Source organism: Ascochyta rabiei, chromosome 17, assembly GCF_004011695.2.
Source record: "Ascochyta rabiei chromosome 17, complete sequence".
NCBI lineage: Eukaryota > Fungi > Ascomycota > Dothideomycetes > Pleosporales > Didymellaceae > Ascochyta > Ascochyta rabiei.
Genome location: NC_082421.1, coordinates 467,060 through 481,812, shown reverse-complemented (window position 1 = coordinate 481,812; position 14,753 = coordinate 467,060). Strand labels below are relative to the sequence as shown.

The 14,753-nt window shown below is 48.6% G+C and overlaps 4 protein-coding genes across 4 annotated transcripts, besides 5 other annotated features; 3 read left to right on the top strand and 1 right to left on the bottom strand.

Annotated features, from left to right (window-relative positions):
• Positions 1–186: 186 nt before the first annotated feature.
• EKO05_0009529 (exosome nuclease subunit) lies at positions 187–2,621 on the top strand (the record flags this gene model as incomplete). Its single annotated transcript, XM_038942670.1, has 2 exons — positions 187–537; positions 588–2,621. The coding sequence occupies 2 exons, from the start codon at positions 187–189 to the stop codon at positions 2,619–2,621; spliced, it is 2,385 nt and encodes a 794-aa protein (XP_038794921.1).
• A 2,268-nt stretch (positions 2,622–4,889) lies between these two features.
• EKO05_0009528 (Adenylosuccinate synthase) lies at positions 4,890–6,639 on the top strand (the record flags this gene model as incomplete). Its single annotated transcript, XM_038942731.1, has 6 exons — positions 4,890–4,938; positions 4,992–5,136; positions 5,185–5,460; positions 5,508–5,624; positions 5,680–6,004; positions 6,055–6,639. 6 exons carry the CDS (start codon positions 4,890–4,892, stop codon positions 6,637–6,639), a joined length of 1,497 nt encoding a protein of 498 aa, XP_038794920.1.
• A 607-nt stretch (positions 6,640–7,246) lies between these two features.
• On the top strand, positions 7,247–8,249 carry EKO05_0009527 (uncharacterized protein; the record flags this gene model as incomplete). The annotated part of the gene is made up of 2 exons (XM_038942676.1): positions 7,247–7,481; positions 7,543–8,249. The coding sequence occupies 2 exons, from the start codon at positions 7,247–7,249 to the stop codon at positions 8,247–8,249; spliced, it is 942 nt and encodes a 313-aa protein (XP_038794919.1).
• A 99-nt stretch (positions 8,250–8,348) lies between these two features.
• EKO05_0009526 (Vitamin B6 transporter) lies at positions 8,349–9,966 on the bottom strand (the record flags this gene model as incomplete). The annotated part of the gene is made up of 3 exons (XM_038942505.2): positions 8,349–9,270; positions 9,320–9,697; positions 9,746–9,966. The coding sequence occupies 3 exons, from the start codon at positions 9,964–9,966 to the stop codon at positions 8,349–8,351; spliced, it is 1,521 nt and encodes a 506-aa protein (XP_038794918.2).
• A 3,348-nt stretch (positions 9,967–13,314) lies between these two features.
• Positions 13,315–13,742: a dispersed repeat.
• Positions 13,528–13,564: a tandem repeat.
• A 215-nt stretch (positions 13,743–13,957) lies between the features above and the next one.
• Positions 13,958–14,306: a dispersed repeat.
• A 57-nt stretch (positions 14,307–14,363) lies between these two features.
• Positions 14,364–14,691: a dispersed repeat.
• Positions 14,589–14,753: part of a mobile genetic element that runs on past the window's edge.

The window sequence follows — 14,753 nt, the reverse complement described above, 5'->3', positions numbered from 1 at the left end:
GTGAAGGTCGCGCCTGCAGCTCTTATCGATAGGCGCGCCAAGACCTTGAATTTCTGCAGCGCCTTACAAGGAAAGTTGCGACGGGCGCATCCTTTACGCTCGAACATCGCCTGCGTCAATAAAGACGTTGTGCTTCATAAGGCCACCGAAATCACCACTGAGGCATGCGCAGCCAGTGAAAACGTCATGGAATCCTTCAAGTTACTCCAGGACGACATTTCCAAAGCCCTCGTCTCCACCACGCGTTCGGCCACACGCATTGCTGGTGCAGACATTGCCTTCCAGCGGTCTCTCAACCCAGACGTGGGTACGGCACTTGACACTCAGAATGGGCGCCTTCTCCATCTTGCGCAACGCCTTCTTGAGAACGCTGCCGCGAGCTCGGACGCTGTAGGTCCCAAGCTACCCGACGTCGAATCCATAGACGGCAATTGGAGGGCGGTCGTTGATGTCATCGACAGCTTGCTTGAGAAGGCCGACACCAGTCTTGACGAGTATACGGGCGTAGTGAAGCGCTTGAGTCCTGGGGCAGACCAGGTAAGAAGAAAACATGTTTGGTGTGCAGGCGTATACTGACAGAAGTTTAGGCCGCCGTAAAGCCACGACCCAACATCGCCGAGAGAAAACACATTGCAAAACCACAGCTCACCTTTGAGAATGTGCCAACCAACGATGAGACTGGTGGTTTCCGACCCTTGCTCGTTACCAAGCCGCACGCAAAGATCCCGCTCGAAAAATGTCTGGAAACATTCAAGGACAGCAAGGGCCGAGAGCAGTACCCCCACCCCTACCAGGCCGAGATTGAGGCATACGAATACCCACCAGCCGTCTACCAACACGCCGAGCCAAAGCAGTACCCGCCATTCGAGGAGACAACCGCTACATTCGTCGACACACCTGAGGCGCTCGCTGCCATGTTGGCCGAGTTGAAGACTGCAAGAGAGTTGGCGGTTGATCTGGAGCACCACGACAACCGCTCATATATTGGCATGGTGTCACTCATGCAGATCAGCACACGCGACAAGGACTGGATAGTGGACACACTCAAGCCCTGGAGGCGAAAGCTAGAGTGCTTGAATGAAGTTTTCGCAGATCCTGGTATCCTCAAGGTCCTGCATGGCTCTTACATGGATGTCATATGGCTCCAGCGGGATCTTGGACTGTACCTAGTCGGCTTGTTCGACACCTACCATGCGGCGCGTTCACTTGGCTACCCAGGCGCGAGTCTGGCGTATCTGCTTGAGAGGCACGTCAACTTCAAAGCACAAAAGCAATATCAGATGGCCGATTGGCGAACTCGACCTTTAAGCCAGGAGCTCTTTGATTATGCTCGCGCAGATACACACTTCCTACTCTACGTTTACGACAAGATGCGAAACGAATTGGTGGACAAGTCGGACTTCTCGGATCCTGAGAAGAATAAGGTCCACGATGTTCAGGAAAAGTCGAAAGAGTACGCATTGCAGCGATACGAGCATCCAGTATATGACCGCGAGCTGGGTCTTGGGCCGGTCGGCTGGTATAAGGTCATCTCAAGATCGCCTGTTACTTTCTCGTCGCAGCAGTTTGCAGTGTTCAAGGCGGTACACAGGTGGCGCGATAGTCTAAGCCGCAAGGAGGACGAGAGCCCATTCTTCATCATGCCGAACCATGCAGTATTCAGTATAGCACGCATGATGCCAGTGGACAAGCCAGCACTTTACACCGCGATACAGCATGTTTCGCACATTGTCCGAGCACACGCGGATGAGCTCGTAGGGGTTATTGCGCAAGCAAAGGAAGAAGGTATCGATGGGCCGGAGCTTGCCGCTGTTCTCTCGAAGATTGCGGACATGAGGGAAGCGGAGAAGGCAGTGAAGTACTCATCGGACGTACCAAAGAAGACTGCCTTAGAACCAACCGTGGCAGCCGCCGAACCGATACCGTTAGAGAGCAATGCTGCCCTACCAGCGGAACGAATGTCGTCTTCAGGGTTTTGGGGTTCGTTGTGGTCTTCGACCCAAAATTTTGACCGGCAACGAACTATCGACATTGGCCTCGCCCTTCCTCTACCACCCTTGACTGCCGAAATCTACGCCGAAGCCAATGGCACCGCAGAGACAGCTACACCCAGAGCTGAGAAGCCACAGCACACATACGTTCCCAAGGAGGATAGGCCACAGGAAGACCAGCGAACGGACATGTTCGTCGTCAAGCAGCTTGGTGGCCGTAAGAGGAAGCGAGCTGAAGCCTCCGAGGCTGGAACTCCTGCCAAACCAGCACTTGACCCCATGACGAACGATGAGATCATGCTAGACGGTGTACATGAGGAGGACGATGAGGAAAGTGCGCGAGCCGCCCGAAAGGCTGCCCGTAAGGCCGAGAAGAAACAAAAGAAGAAGGAGGCACAGGCTGCGTCACTGAACGACGCCGGTGAGCCTGCATTTGACTACGCTAGCGCGCCGACTGTGCTACATGCTGCAGATGAGCAGGCGAAGAAAGATGCAAAGGACAAGAAGAAGGACAAGAAAGACCGGAAGAAGAAGGGTTTCCAAGGTTTCGCAGGCCTGACAGATGCGCCAAAGGGGCTGCCGAGGGCGCAGAAAGAAGTTGCGGGGAGGAGCAAGACGTTCACAAAATAGGGTATGGACACATAGCATTAGCTGGGCGTTGGTGGGCGCATCGTCCCTGTTGCATTGCTTTCGTACATAGCTTGCGTTATGATACCTTTGCTGCGGCAGTATCAATCGATCTTTTGACTTGAAACAAGCAAACGACCGTCACCTATGCCTGCTTCTGCAACCAAGGTCTTAAATAATAATAAAACGGCATACAGCGGGAGATCTATTGGCGCAGCGGGTAGAAGTATGTTGAGCTATGTGAAGTAGTCTATAGAACGTGACTGCGAGTGGGGCCAGATCTTGAGCCATACCCCGCTCGATCCTTTCCAGGACTATGTCGAAGCCTAAGGCTATCAAACATGCCCACCGAACTCGTCATCGAGTATGACTGTGGCCGTTTTCTGGTATCGACTTGAATTGTGACCAAGAAGATTGCAAGCATGTAAAGGAATCGTGTGGGATCGGGGACGAGCGAGAAGAATGCAGCCGAGAGACGGAAGATCAGCGGCGCAAAGAACACGACGATGCACGAGCACGAGTCGGGCAGGTCAAAGATGGGGTCAAGACTGTGCAGGTAGATATGAAGAGGTTGCTAGTCCAGGAAAGGTCTGTCCGGACGTTTTACGGCAAACTCGAGCAATGGCGATGAGAGAGGTTCGGGCCTACTGACTTGCCAAGATCGAGAACTTGTTAGCATGTGGACATGAAATAGCGGCTAAGTTCATACTCAAGGATGGTGATCGTTATCATATGATATGTCCGACTTGCCAGGTTCTCCAGAATGGCAGACAGGGCACCATGCCGGCAAGACCGACAGTAGCGTGCAGCAGCGGAAGAAAGAGCGAGGGATCTACACAAGAGTCTGGAGAATATAGATTGGAGTTCGTTGAGGCCGTAGAGTATGATGATGTACCGCAGAGACCCGAGAAAGAAGTAATCAGAATTTCAACGAACTCAGCAGAGAAGATAACAATAACTTCCAGATGACTTCTCAAGAACAATGGCTCCACGATCCCAGGGACATCTGAGCAAATGAAGTCACGGGACCCAGAGTACTCGTCGATTATCAAGACCGAGGGTATCGAGCAAGGCACAACTGCCGTGAAAGAACAAGACATTGCAAGCAAGCAATTGAAGCCATGCAAGCCGCCCAAACTGACCAGGCTGTCTAATGCACAACACAGCCCCAAAGAAGTGCTGGTGGGACCAGGTTTGGAGACGTGTTTTTGGGGCTGAAAGGAAAGTGTTGGGTGAGGCTTTAAGAGTATAGCTAGACGTTGAGAATGTTTTCAGCCTAAGGCCGATTTGGGTTGCCTCATGTTCTGTGATGCTTTACGATGGTACTTCGTATTCTGGCGATGAAGGTGCGATGGTGCACGAGCCACCCGGGTTTGATTAATTATACACCGTCGCACAACGCTCCTGCAAAAGCATGTGAACAACGACACGTAAGTTTTGAGCGCTTTCACCAACGAGTCGCCCGCGGATGCGCGGATGTCCGGCAGCCGTCCTTGATCATGGTGCAGGTCTCCACCATGGCACCGAGACAAAGCCTGCTGAATTCACGACGACCCACAAAACTCCTCACCACATGGCGTGTACCGCGACGACGCCTACATCACCTTCTTGAGGTGCTTCGGAATGTCCCAAATCCCGTTCTTCTTGATACAATTGTACTTCAAAGCCAACATGCGGATCACGATGTCGTATTCATCTGCCGAACTCGCTTCTCCTGCCAGCGCCAGCAAGTCCTTCCCGCGTTGCCAAGCAGAGGCGCCCCATGACGATCGAATGCCCCGGCCGCTACCCATGCTTTGCAACGACTCAACCCATGCCAGCCAAGAAGCTGCCCCGCAAAGTGTCGAACCGAAGACAATGCCGTTGCATCTCGAAGGCGTTTGCTGCAGGTCTTGGATGGATTCGTTAAGTATCTGCGCTGTGAAGAACCCTTGCTCGAACACTGTCCACCTGTCCACCTGTCGCGGAAAGGTTATTTTGTAGAGCTAGTTAAGGCCCGAATCTATCTCTTCTCAGATCAACTGCCGAGTCTTGCGTCCAGAGTCTGATCCTTCGCTGTTATTACGCCAGTGAGCGTTTTGAGGCAAGCCGTAACGGACAGCCCTCATTCTTATATGGACTGCGCTCTTCCCCAGATCCTTTACCCCAGACTAACGCGCTATACCTCTGACTCACGGACTGGACTGTGTGGAGCCACAGCGCAACGAAGGAAGAATCTTCACACAAATTGATCCAACCCATCTGTTGGAAAACGCCAGAGACCTTATCAGCATGGCGCAATACGATCCTTCTGCTGTTGAGAAGGAGCAGTCTATTCTCTGTACGTTACACAGTGGAAACTATCATTGACAAGAACTGGTGTAAAGGTTGAAGACGAGGGCGGACTCACATCGCCCAGTGATCACTCCACAGACGGATTTACATGGACTGAGGAAGAAGAAACGGCGGTTCGACGAAAATTGGATAGAGTCATCGTACCCCTGACTACGTTCCTCTACTTATTATGCTTCCTCGACCGGTAGGTAAACAGTCATGTGCGCAGCCAGTATATTCTGACAATTTGCAGTGCCAATGTTGGAAACGCGCGTATCCAGGGTATGGAGAAGGACCTGCACCTTGTCGGAAAACGATTCAACTGGGTCACGTCGATATTTTACATCATTTACATGTTTGTCGAGGTACCTTCCAATATTCTTCTGAAGAAAATTGGCCCGAAGTGGTATCTGCCGCTTCTTGTTGTCGGCTTCGGATTTGTTTCCCTCTGCACAGCGTTTGTCCAAAGCTTTCAGGGATTGATGGCTGCACGCGCTATACTAGGTGTCTTCGAAGGTGGTGTTATGCCGTAAGTGCCTCTCATCAATCAATTTCGTCTGGACTAACATCTTCCAGTGGTCTTGCGTTCTTCATTACCTGCTTCTACAAACGCAATGAACTGCTGTTCCGTATTGGTATCTATGTCTCAGCTGCTAGTTTGGCCGGTGCATTTGGTGGTCTCTTGGCTACGGGGTGAGTCCCCAACGTTAGTCCATCGTGAAGGTACAAATCTGACTGATGAGTCTAGACTGGCGCGTATTCCTCCCTGGGGCGCATCCTCCATGATCATTCACACCTGGCGCAACATATTTTTCTTCGAGGGCCTTTTTACTATGCTTGTCGGGCTCGGCGCACCGTTCCTGATGCCAACAAGTCCAGGAGAGTGCTGGTTTTTGAACCCACGCGAACGTAGGATTGCGCACGAACGCTTGATCTCGAAAACCGGCGCCGGGGAGGACGAGAAAGTCCGACCTCGCCACGTTAAGAGAGCCTTGTTCAACATCACCAACTACATCTGCTCCTTCGGTTTCTTCTTCATAAACATTACTGTCCAGGGTATCTCTCTTTTCCTGGTAAGCTTTTCGACTCTCATGATACGATACTTGCTAAAGCCACGCTATAGCCCACCATCTTGAGAGATCTAGGCTGGACGGCTACCAAAGCCCAGCTTTACACCGTGCCTCCCTACGTATGTGCGTGTTTTATCGCTATCGGTGTCGCATTCCTCAGTGATAAGACCAATCGCCGTGGTCTATACCTGGCCATTTTCACAATCCCCACGATTGCTGGCTTCGCTATTCTTCGCTGGGTCGCTGATCCCAATGCGCGATATGGAGGCATTTTCTTGATCACGATTGGCGCGTTTCCTGGTGGCCCAGGCTTCCTAACTTGGGCAACCAACAACGCAGGTAACCCGTCCGTACGCGCAGTCACTACCGCATACGTCGTCACGCTTGGTACTGCTGGTGGTATTCTTTCTACCTGGTCATACACTTCCGATGATGCGCCAAAATACCACACTGGTCATACCATCAACTTAGTAGGTCAATGTTGCGTGTTGATCTTGTCATGCGCGGGTATTTTGTACTGTAAATGGGAGAACAAGCAGCGCGACCTAGGGAAGCGTGACCACCGTCTTAACGGGTTGAACGAGGAGCAGATACGCGACCTTGGCTACCGGCACCCAGAGTTTCGCTACATTCACTAAGCCAAGTCTGAGCAGTACATGGGTATGAGGGAATGTGAGTCTGCAATGACCACGATTTAGTATGAAACAGCGATTACATTGACTCAATTCATGGAATGAAATGGATCTTGACTTTTTCTCATGGTGCGATTGCGAGTGATGACGTGACAACAGCACACCATGGTGTGCGGGCTCTCATGCTCTATGGAAGCAATGCCTGGGGATCTTTGACAACAGTTCGGCAAAGCTATGAATAGCTAAAATAATCTGTAGTCTTCTGGATTGTATTTCTTGCGGGCCTGTAACAACAATATACAGCTCTTCTAAGTGCCTCTCACAATGCAGAGAGAATGTGCCGTTGCATCCGGTTTTTTTTGCAACACGAGAGGGGCTCGATCTGTGAACATCAAACATAGAACGGGGGTGATACCCGAGTCCACGATCGATATCTGGTCACAGTGATTGGAAATTTTATTCAGCATGACATTGTTGCTTACAGAGCATGGTGTTCCGCTATTTTCCGCACCCCCGCTCTGGCACGCCCTACATGTTGAACCTCACAACAACATATATCTGAACTTTACATTCGATACTGCATACGAACTGTAGCTGCGCACTGCGAATTGAAATGGCGTCCAACTTACCCAAGAAGGTGCTTATCTTTGGTGCCACTGGCGTCATCGGTCACTTCATCATTCGGGAAATCGTCAACGCTGGGTCATCATTTGACAAGATCGGACTGTTCACATCGCCAGAGACCGTAAAGAACAAACCCGATGAGATCAGTGGATGGAAAGAGAAGGGTGTTGAGATCAATGTAGGCGACGTAAACTCCGAAGAAGATGTAAAGAAAGTCTATGAGAGTACGTGCCATTACTCCACAGGAAAGACTGAAGAAATAGGCAACTGACTGAATTATACCAGGGTATGACACAGTTATCACAGCGCACGGCCGCAACGCCATCTTGACCCAGATCTCCCTTCTACAACTCGCCTCAGACTCACCAACAGTCAAATACTTCTACCCATCTGAATTCGGCACAGACATCGAATACGGTCCTTCTTCGGTTAACGAAAAACCCCATCAGCTGAAGCTGCAAGTACGAAAGTTCATTCGCGAGAATGTCAAAGACTTAAAAGTCACTTACCTGGTCACGGGACCGTACTCTGATCTGTTTTTCGCGCCGAACAAAGACCCACGCATCGGCTCGTTCAACGTCAGAGAGAAGAGGGCAACGCTGTTGGGTACCGGAGAGGAGGAAATCAGTTTCACAACGATGAAGGACGTTGGACGTTTGCTTGTTGCTGCGCTCAAAACTCCGACTGCGGACTCGGAGAGAATTTTGAGAGTCAACTGCTTCACGACGACGGGTAAAGGCGCAGTCGCCGAATTCGAGAAACAGACTGGTGCGAAGTGGGATGTGTCTGTAACTTCTCTGGAAGAGTTTAAGAAGCTTGAGCAGCAGGCTTGGGAGGAAGATTGGCCTTGGAAGACTCCGATCACGTTACGTCGTATCTGGACGGAGGGAGGTACGTTGTACGAGAAAAGAGATAACGGAAAGATAGGCTTGGAAGATGGTTTAGAGACGTTAGCTGATCAGGTTGAAAACATTATCGCAAAGCATGGTTGACGGACGTATATAAGTTCTCAGTCTCAAAGCAAAGCAGATGTGTAAAAACCGACATTACGGCACATATCATTCAGACTACCCTAACAAAGCGGGCCACATCTACCGTCCAACATACTTCAACTCCAACCATCTAGCAGGCGGGTATATAATCATGGTCAAACCACACGCAACTGGCAATCCCAAATCTGCACCATCGCCAACAAGCGCTGCGATCGGTCCAGTGAAGTATGTCTGGTACATGCACAGCACCGCACCCACCCAGCCAATGATGAAGGCGAACAAAGCGGCAAACCCATGAGGGAGCAGATCCTTGCGGTTCCAAATTTCCCAATCAAAGTTACCCTTCCGGAATATGAACTCATCTTGGATGGTCATAGTGATCCAGATGATTGTCCAGTACCCGATCAGACTCAGCCAGTTAATAAAGATATCGAACAGCGAGTCGCGACCTGCAATAGCGACGATTGTAAATAAGATACAACTAACAGTGCTCCAGATTGGGCGGGGGATCTTGGCCAACGGCGCACCCAGCTGCTGCCAGTTGAGCGCAGCGGCGTAAGTTCCAGGGATGTTGTTTGCCGCGATGCACACAGCAAGGATGACACAGCAGAATTTGCCGAATGTATTGAGCGGGCTGAAAGACTCGACAACGAGAGCACCAATTCCATGGTCGTTGAACGCCTTTTCCCAATTCGGATTCAGTAGCAGACCAGAACCGAGACCGATGCCCAGAAACTCGATGAGGAGCTTGCCGGTGGTGATTCCACAGGTTGTTGCAGCGAAAGTTCCCCAGCGGTTGGTTGTCTTCGGGTAATACACAACGTAGTCGGCAGATGCGGAAGACCAGCTGAGCGGTCCGGAGGCGACTAGGAAGAAGTATGAAAGCTGGTTTCCGTGAAGGACTGCTCCAGTTCCGCGTGAAGGTGTGTGGGTGTCAAAATGTGGACCAGCCACACCAATCAAGACGAAGAGAACGAGCACGGTGGGCGCCCAGACGAACTGTTCGAACTTGTAGAACCACCTAGAGATCTTGTCAGTTTGTATCCGGCGATAAGATTTTAACCACTTACTTGATGCCGAAGGTGACTACAACCCAGGTGATGAGTGCAACAATGATGATACCCACAATGACAGACATACCTCCACCGTTAACAGCAGAGAGAATCAGCCCGCCGACAAGGCAGTCGATGAGTCCGTATCCGATCTCAATGGCGAGGTTCAGAAGAACACAAAGCTTGGATGGCCACCATCCCATTGTGTACTTAGCAACATTCAGTGTGCGAAGTCCTGATCGAGGGCCAAAAGTCGAGATGTAGCCGGTGCAGATGGATCCGAAGATGGTGCCAAACATGCAGATGAGGATCGAATCTGTCAGCCCCAGGCCATAGCTGACAGGACCGAGTACACCCAGAGTCAATTGATTGGCCGTGCAGTTCATGGAGAACCAACTGTTGTATTGTCAACATCTACAGACGCTGTGGATCGAGGATACATACATGATGTACATGTGAAGATAGTCCTTAAAGGACATATCTCGCTCTCGCAACTCCTCTGGAATCCGTTCGATACCCCGTGCCTCGACACCACATACCGCATCGAGTTTATCACAAAAGCGCTGAAGAGTATTGACTGGCTGGCTGATGCCGAGTTCAACTGTAGATGGTGATCGATGTGTAGACGCATCAGCTTTCTCTAGATCGGCCATCTTCTCTGACATGGCCAAGTCTGGTGCTTTCTCCGTCGTCATAAGTAGAAGACGTAGAGAGAGGTCGAAGATAATGCCTAAACTGCTGCAGAGTGTTGGATCGGCGAGTGGGCTCTGAGGTTGTAATTGAGTGGCCACACCCTTGGAGTCAGAATGCGGTAGCTTAGGATCGGCCTCAATGATGAGGGTCTCATTATATATTAAACTATCACTAGTTCCATACTCGAATCCTCGAACGGCTACCGGCCTGGGAAACTAAAGCATGGCTTTCGCGAGAGTGGGACAAGCCAGTCCGTTCCAGGCTCACGCCTATCTTCTAGTGTATCCTATCTCCCCCTATCTGCAATAGTGCCTTATAACCTGGGGTTTGCCAGGATAAATCATCGGGGCTTTGACAAGCGAAAGATAATGGTGGAGCCCCCGATAGTTGCGCCAAGTTGCGGGGGCGGCTCAGTGTGCAGAGCGGACCGTTCATCTCGACGGACCAATCAAGCTACAGCTTCAATCTCTCCCACTCTTGGGTGTGAATGCTCCCACTTTCGACCGCATCGCGAAACTGGATAGGCAACATGACAGGGCCCAACATCATCAATTGATTACTACAGTCTCTGTGAGCATGAGACGGGGTAGTAGCACCCTGACAGGAAGCCTTTTAGCTGCGGAACATACCAGCGGTGTTCTTAATATCACCAGAAAGCCCAGTAGACAACGCTTAATTATTGATTACGAGTCCTCACACTCTATGTTATTGTTTGTACGATAGTGGTGTCGTTCGCACTGGGGCTGTGCTTCTATAAGGAGGTTTGTGCAATGACAATTTGATCCCTTTTGGTGTGCGACCCCCAGCTCTAGATGTTTTGACCTGAACTTTGTGTCCAGCCTGATTGGCTAGGACTCCGAGGTACAGATTGTTTGATAAAAGTTGATGGCGGCTTGTATAATCGCAGAGAGCGTTGTACTAACATGCGTTGAAGATGGGAAACCCGCACTCGAGGCTATCAGTCTGTCAGCGATACAATAAAAGATGGGAAGAGCCCATAGTTAGAGACTGCGCAGTCAGTGCATCGGAGGTATGACCAAAGTACATGGAGCGTGCCGACAAATGGTTTCGTGGATCCACAGGTTTCCCGACTCGACTCTAAGCTTTGGGGACTATGCCGTCGATTGTTGGCTAGCTCCGTAAGAAAACCTGCGATGTTGACACACTGCGCTGGCACGATAAGAGAACAATGTTAAAACTAGCGCTATACACGTTCGATTGGGTAATACTACAGCACTGATCAGCGTGTGTGTGAGGTTTTGTGTCTAGCGAGTGGTCTGTCGTCAGCTGTCTCTGCCCAGTTTGTCCGTCACAATTCAACGACCAATCCAGTTCCACTGACGCCAGCTTTCGATAGCTTCAGTACTTCTTGGATGTGCTCCAGACCCTTGCCAACAACGCTAGGTGGGGGAAGATACTTGAGCTTGCCAAACTCCAAGGCGGCTCCAATGCAGGCCCTCCAAACGGGACCCGTAATCTCGTTGACGCCTCCAGACCAGATCATTCCTATCTCAATGCTATCGGGAACCACCTCTTTACCCATGTGAGGATGAGTAAGCGCAAAGTGGCCCCCACCGAGATGACCGAAGATCTCTAGATCTGTGGCGATGGTGTCGGAGATCGAGATGGCATCAGCAATGCCGGCAGATTCTTGTTCAGACCTGCGGATTGCCTCAACGACATTTTCTACCAAGAAAGGATGCTTGTGATCTAAACACTCGGACGCTCTGCTGCGCTGCGCTTCGACAGGTCGAAATGTCGCGCACCCACTACGGTGATAACATGGATTCCAGCGGCTGCAGCGAGCTGAGTGGTCACAGAGCCGACGGAAGACGAACCACCGTTTACAACAACCACCTTTCCTGCGGTAGGCCTCGAATCTTTCAGTGAAGGGTATGGTAGAGCCAGTGCTGGCGTGTGCATGCCTGGCAGGTAGTCCGGGAGCGGGTTGCGCCGGTCAAACTGTAACGCGCAAATAGCTGTTTCAAGTGCAAGGTGAAGCACAACGCCATCAGTGAACGAGATGGACCAGGGGAGTTGAGCCGCCTTGTCTTCGGACAAGACAGTGTATAGCTGAAAAGCATCGTCTTGTGGGCGGCCACTCTACAGGTTGGTGGCATGGCTATCGAACACATTCGTCAGTATGTCCTTACTCTGATTTTATACTGAGCTGACTTGTTCAATCACGCAACCACCAAACTCGAACAGATCAACGCCAGGCCCTATCTCATGCACCCCGCTTGCCACATCGCAGCCAAACACGGCAGGCCATTACTTAATGAACATTCCGTTGTCCTGCCTATGTCAGTAGAGTGAATTGATGGCGACAATAGCGTTGCGGACTAAGATTGCTCCATTACCGGCTTTTGGGAAAGGGGAGCCTCGCACCACTAACTGGGCCCCGGGCCCGTCCAGGTAAGCGGCTTTGTTCTGCAGAATCGACTCCATAGTCACTGTGTTGCTGCAGTGGTATGTTTGGTGTGGTAGAACTGTTGTTTTGACCTGCTGAAGGTAGTGAAAAAGGTAGTGCAGATGTTGTCACAGGCTATATAACATATCAGCGACAGAACATTGAGTGCAAGGATCCGGTGCTAATGTCGCAGCAGGATTGCAAAGCAACAAGAGCTGAAAACCGAATGGCACAATGACCGCAGGATAGTAGGTGCAAGTAATAAGAGTTAAAAGCTAAACAGCATAATAACTGTAGGATAGCAGGTGTAAAGTAATAGGAGTTAAAAGCTAAACAGCAAGGTAACTGCAGGATAGTAGGTGTAAAGTGATAAGAGTTAAAAGCTAAATAGTATAATAACTGTAGGATAGCAGGTGTAAAGCAATAGGAGTTGAAAGCTAAACGGCACAATGACCGCAGGATAGTAGGTGCAAAGCATGGAAGCTAACGTAACAGTAGGAACCTTACTTGACCATCTGCAAGAACCGCATGTGCGGTACCTGCCTTTGGCTGGGTGTGGTGACGCCATAACATGTGTATGGAGTAAGCACGGCCTAAAGCGAGTCAGATGATGTTTGATGAGCATGAAGCTTGGTCACAACATCGCGAGGTCCCTCTCTTGTTGTTTCAGAGAACAAATGATGGAGATTGTGGCGTGGGAGAAGGTAGGCAGAGAGAGTTGCAAGATGGCAAAGATGAAGAAGGAGTTTAACTTCGCTGTAAAGTTTCGAGTGCTCAAGGTTGTACAACAAATCTCATGCGCATGCCTGGGTTTCGCGTATATCGATGCCTTCTACGTGGTACATTGTCAGTGTAGTGCCAAGAAAGCCATGCGCGGATATGGGTTGTTTACGAAAGACCAAGCGCACCTTATCTCATCCACATCCGCCCCACAGAGCTTCTTAGCGTCTAACCTAGCTCTAATAAACTCTAGCAAAGTCACGCTAACTCTAGCAGCTAATTAGAGGATATAGAGGCAGAGCAGGGTAAAGCTCTATAGAGCGTCTAAGAGTTTTTAGTTTAGTAATATATAGGATGTAATTTTACGTTTATAGGGCGTAAGTAGTAATCTTCTACCCTATAGTTATTACTACTAATACTATTAAATTATATTAGTTTTATGCCTAAATTAGTCCTAAGACCCTAAGATATTATTTATGTATAACTTAGAAAACCTAGCTATATATCCTTAGCTGTTACTGTACATTAAGATACTACCTACTAGCCTACTCTCTAACACGCTAACTAATATATTTTTACCTTAGTACAGCCCTACTAGTAAGTCTATATTATTACTAACCCTATAACTTAATAATTCTACTAAACTTACGCCTTAGGACAGCTCTAGTTCTTTATTAGACAGCAATAATAGAGCTAACACTAGCACACTAAGATAATATAGATATATTAGGATAAAGATAAAGTTTAAAAGGATCCTTTAGACGCTATAAAGCGTTAGCTAGTTATTTAATAACTTTCTTAAGGTCTAGGTTAGTTTAATAGAGTATTAACAGACTATTAAGATGTACTATACTAAGTACTAATTATATACCTAGCAGTATAATATCCTTAATTATATAATTAAACACTTTAGAAAGGAGTATATTCTAGGTAATAACATAAGGTTTATAGACAGTATTAGATTAGAACTAGAGCGCCTAATTATAAGAAAGCTATTTAGCAAATTTAGGTTCCTATATACTACACCTAATTAAATTAACTACACTACTACTATTTAGACTATTAAGACTTATACTTCTTAGTAGTACAGTATATTATAGGTTCTAATAGTAAACTGTTATACCTACTAACCCTTATATACTGCTGCTAAAGACTGTATTATAGTTAATAAATAATTAGTCTCTGTTACTAGTATAGTGTACTTCTCTTATATAAGACAAGAATTAGACATAATACTAACTATTATAGATCTGTATCTTTAGGGGTTAGGAGTACTATAGTATGTAGTTTAGACACTGTATAGATTAGAGTTGTGTTACTTATACTATACTAGACTTAAGCAGATAAAAAAGCTTAAAGAATATGCTAAGGTATATTATCTTACTTTCTTAAGCTACACCTATATAAGTCTGCTAGAGTTAGAGAGATATATATAAGCCTGTTTTTATCTAAAAGGCCTATATAAGTCTGCTAGAGTTTACTAGAGTTTACTTAAGTCTATCTTACTGCTAGAGTTTACTAGAGTCTATCTTATACATCTACTAACAGTAGTCTAGTCTATATAACTAAATATTTAGGCTAATTCTATGCTAGAAGCTCCTCTAGGCCTAGGCCTTAAACTAATAAGCT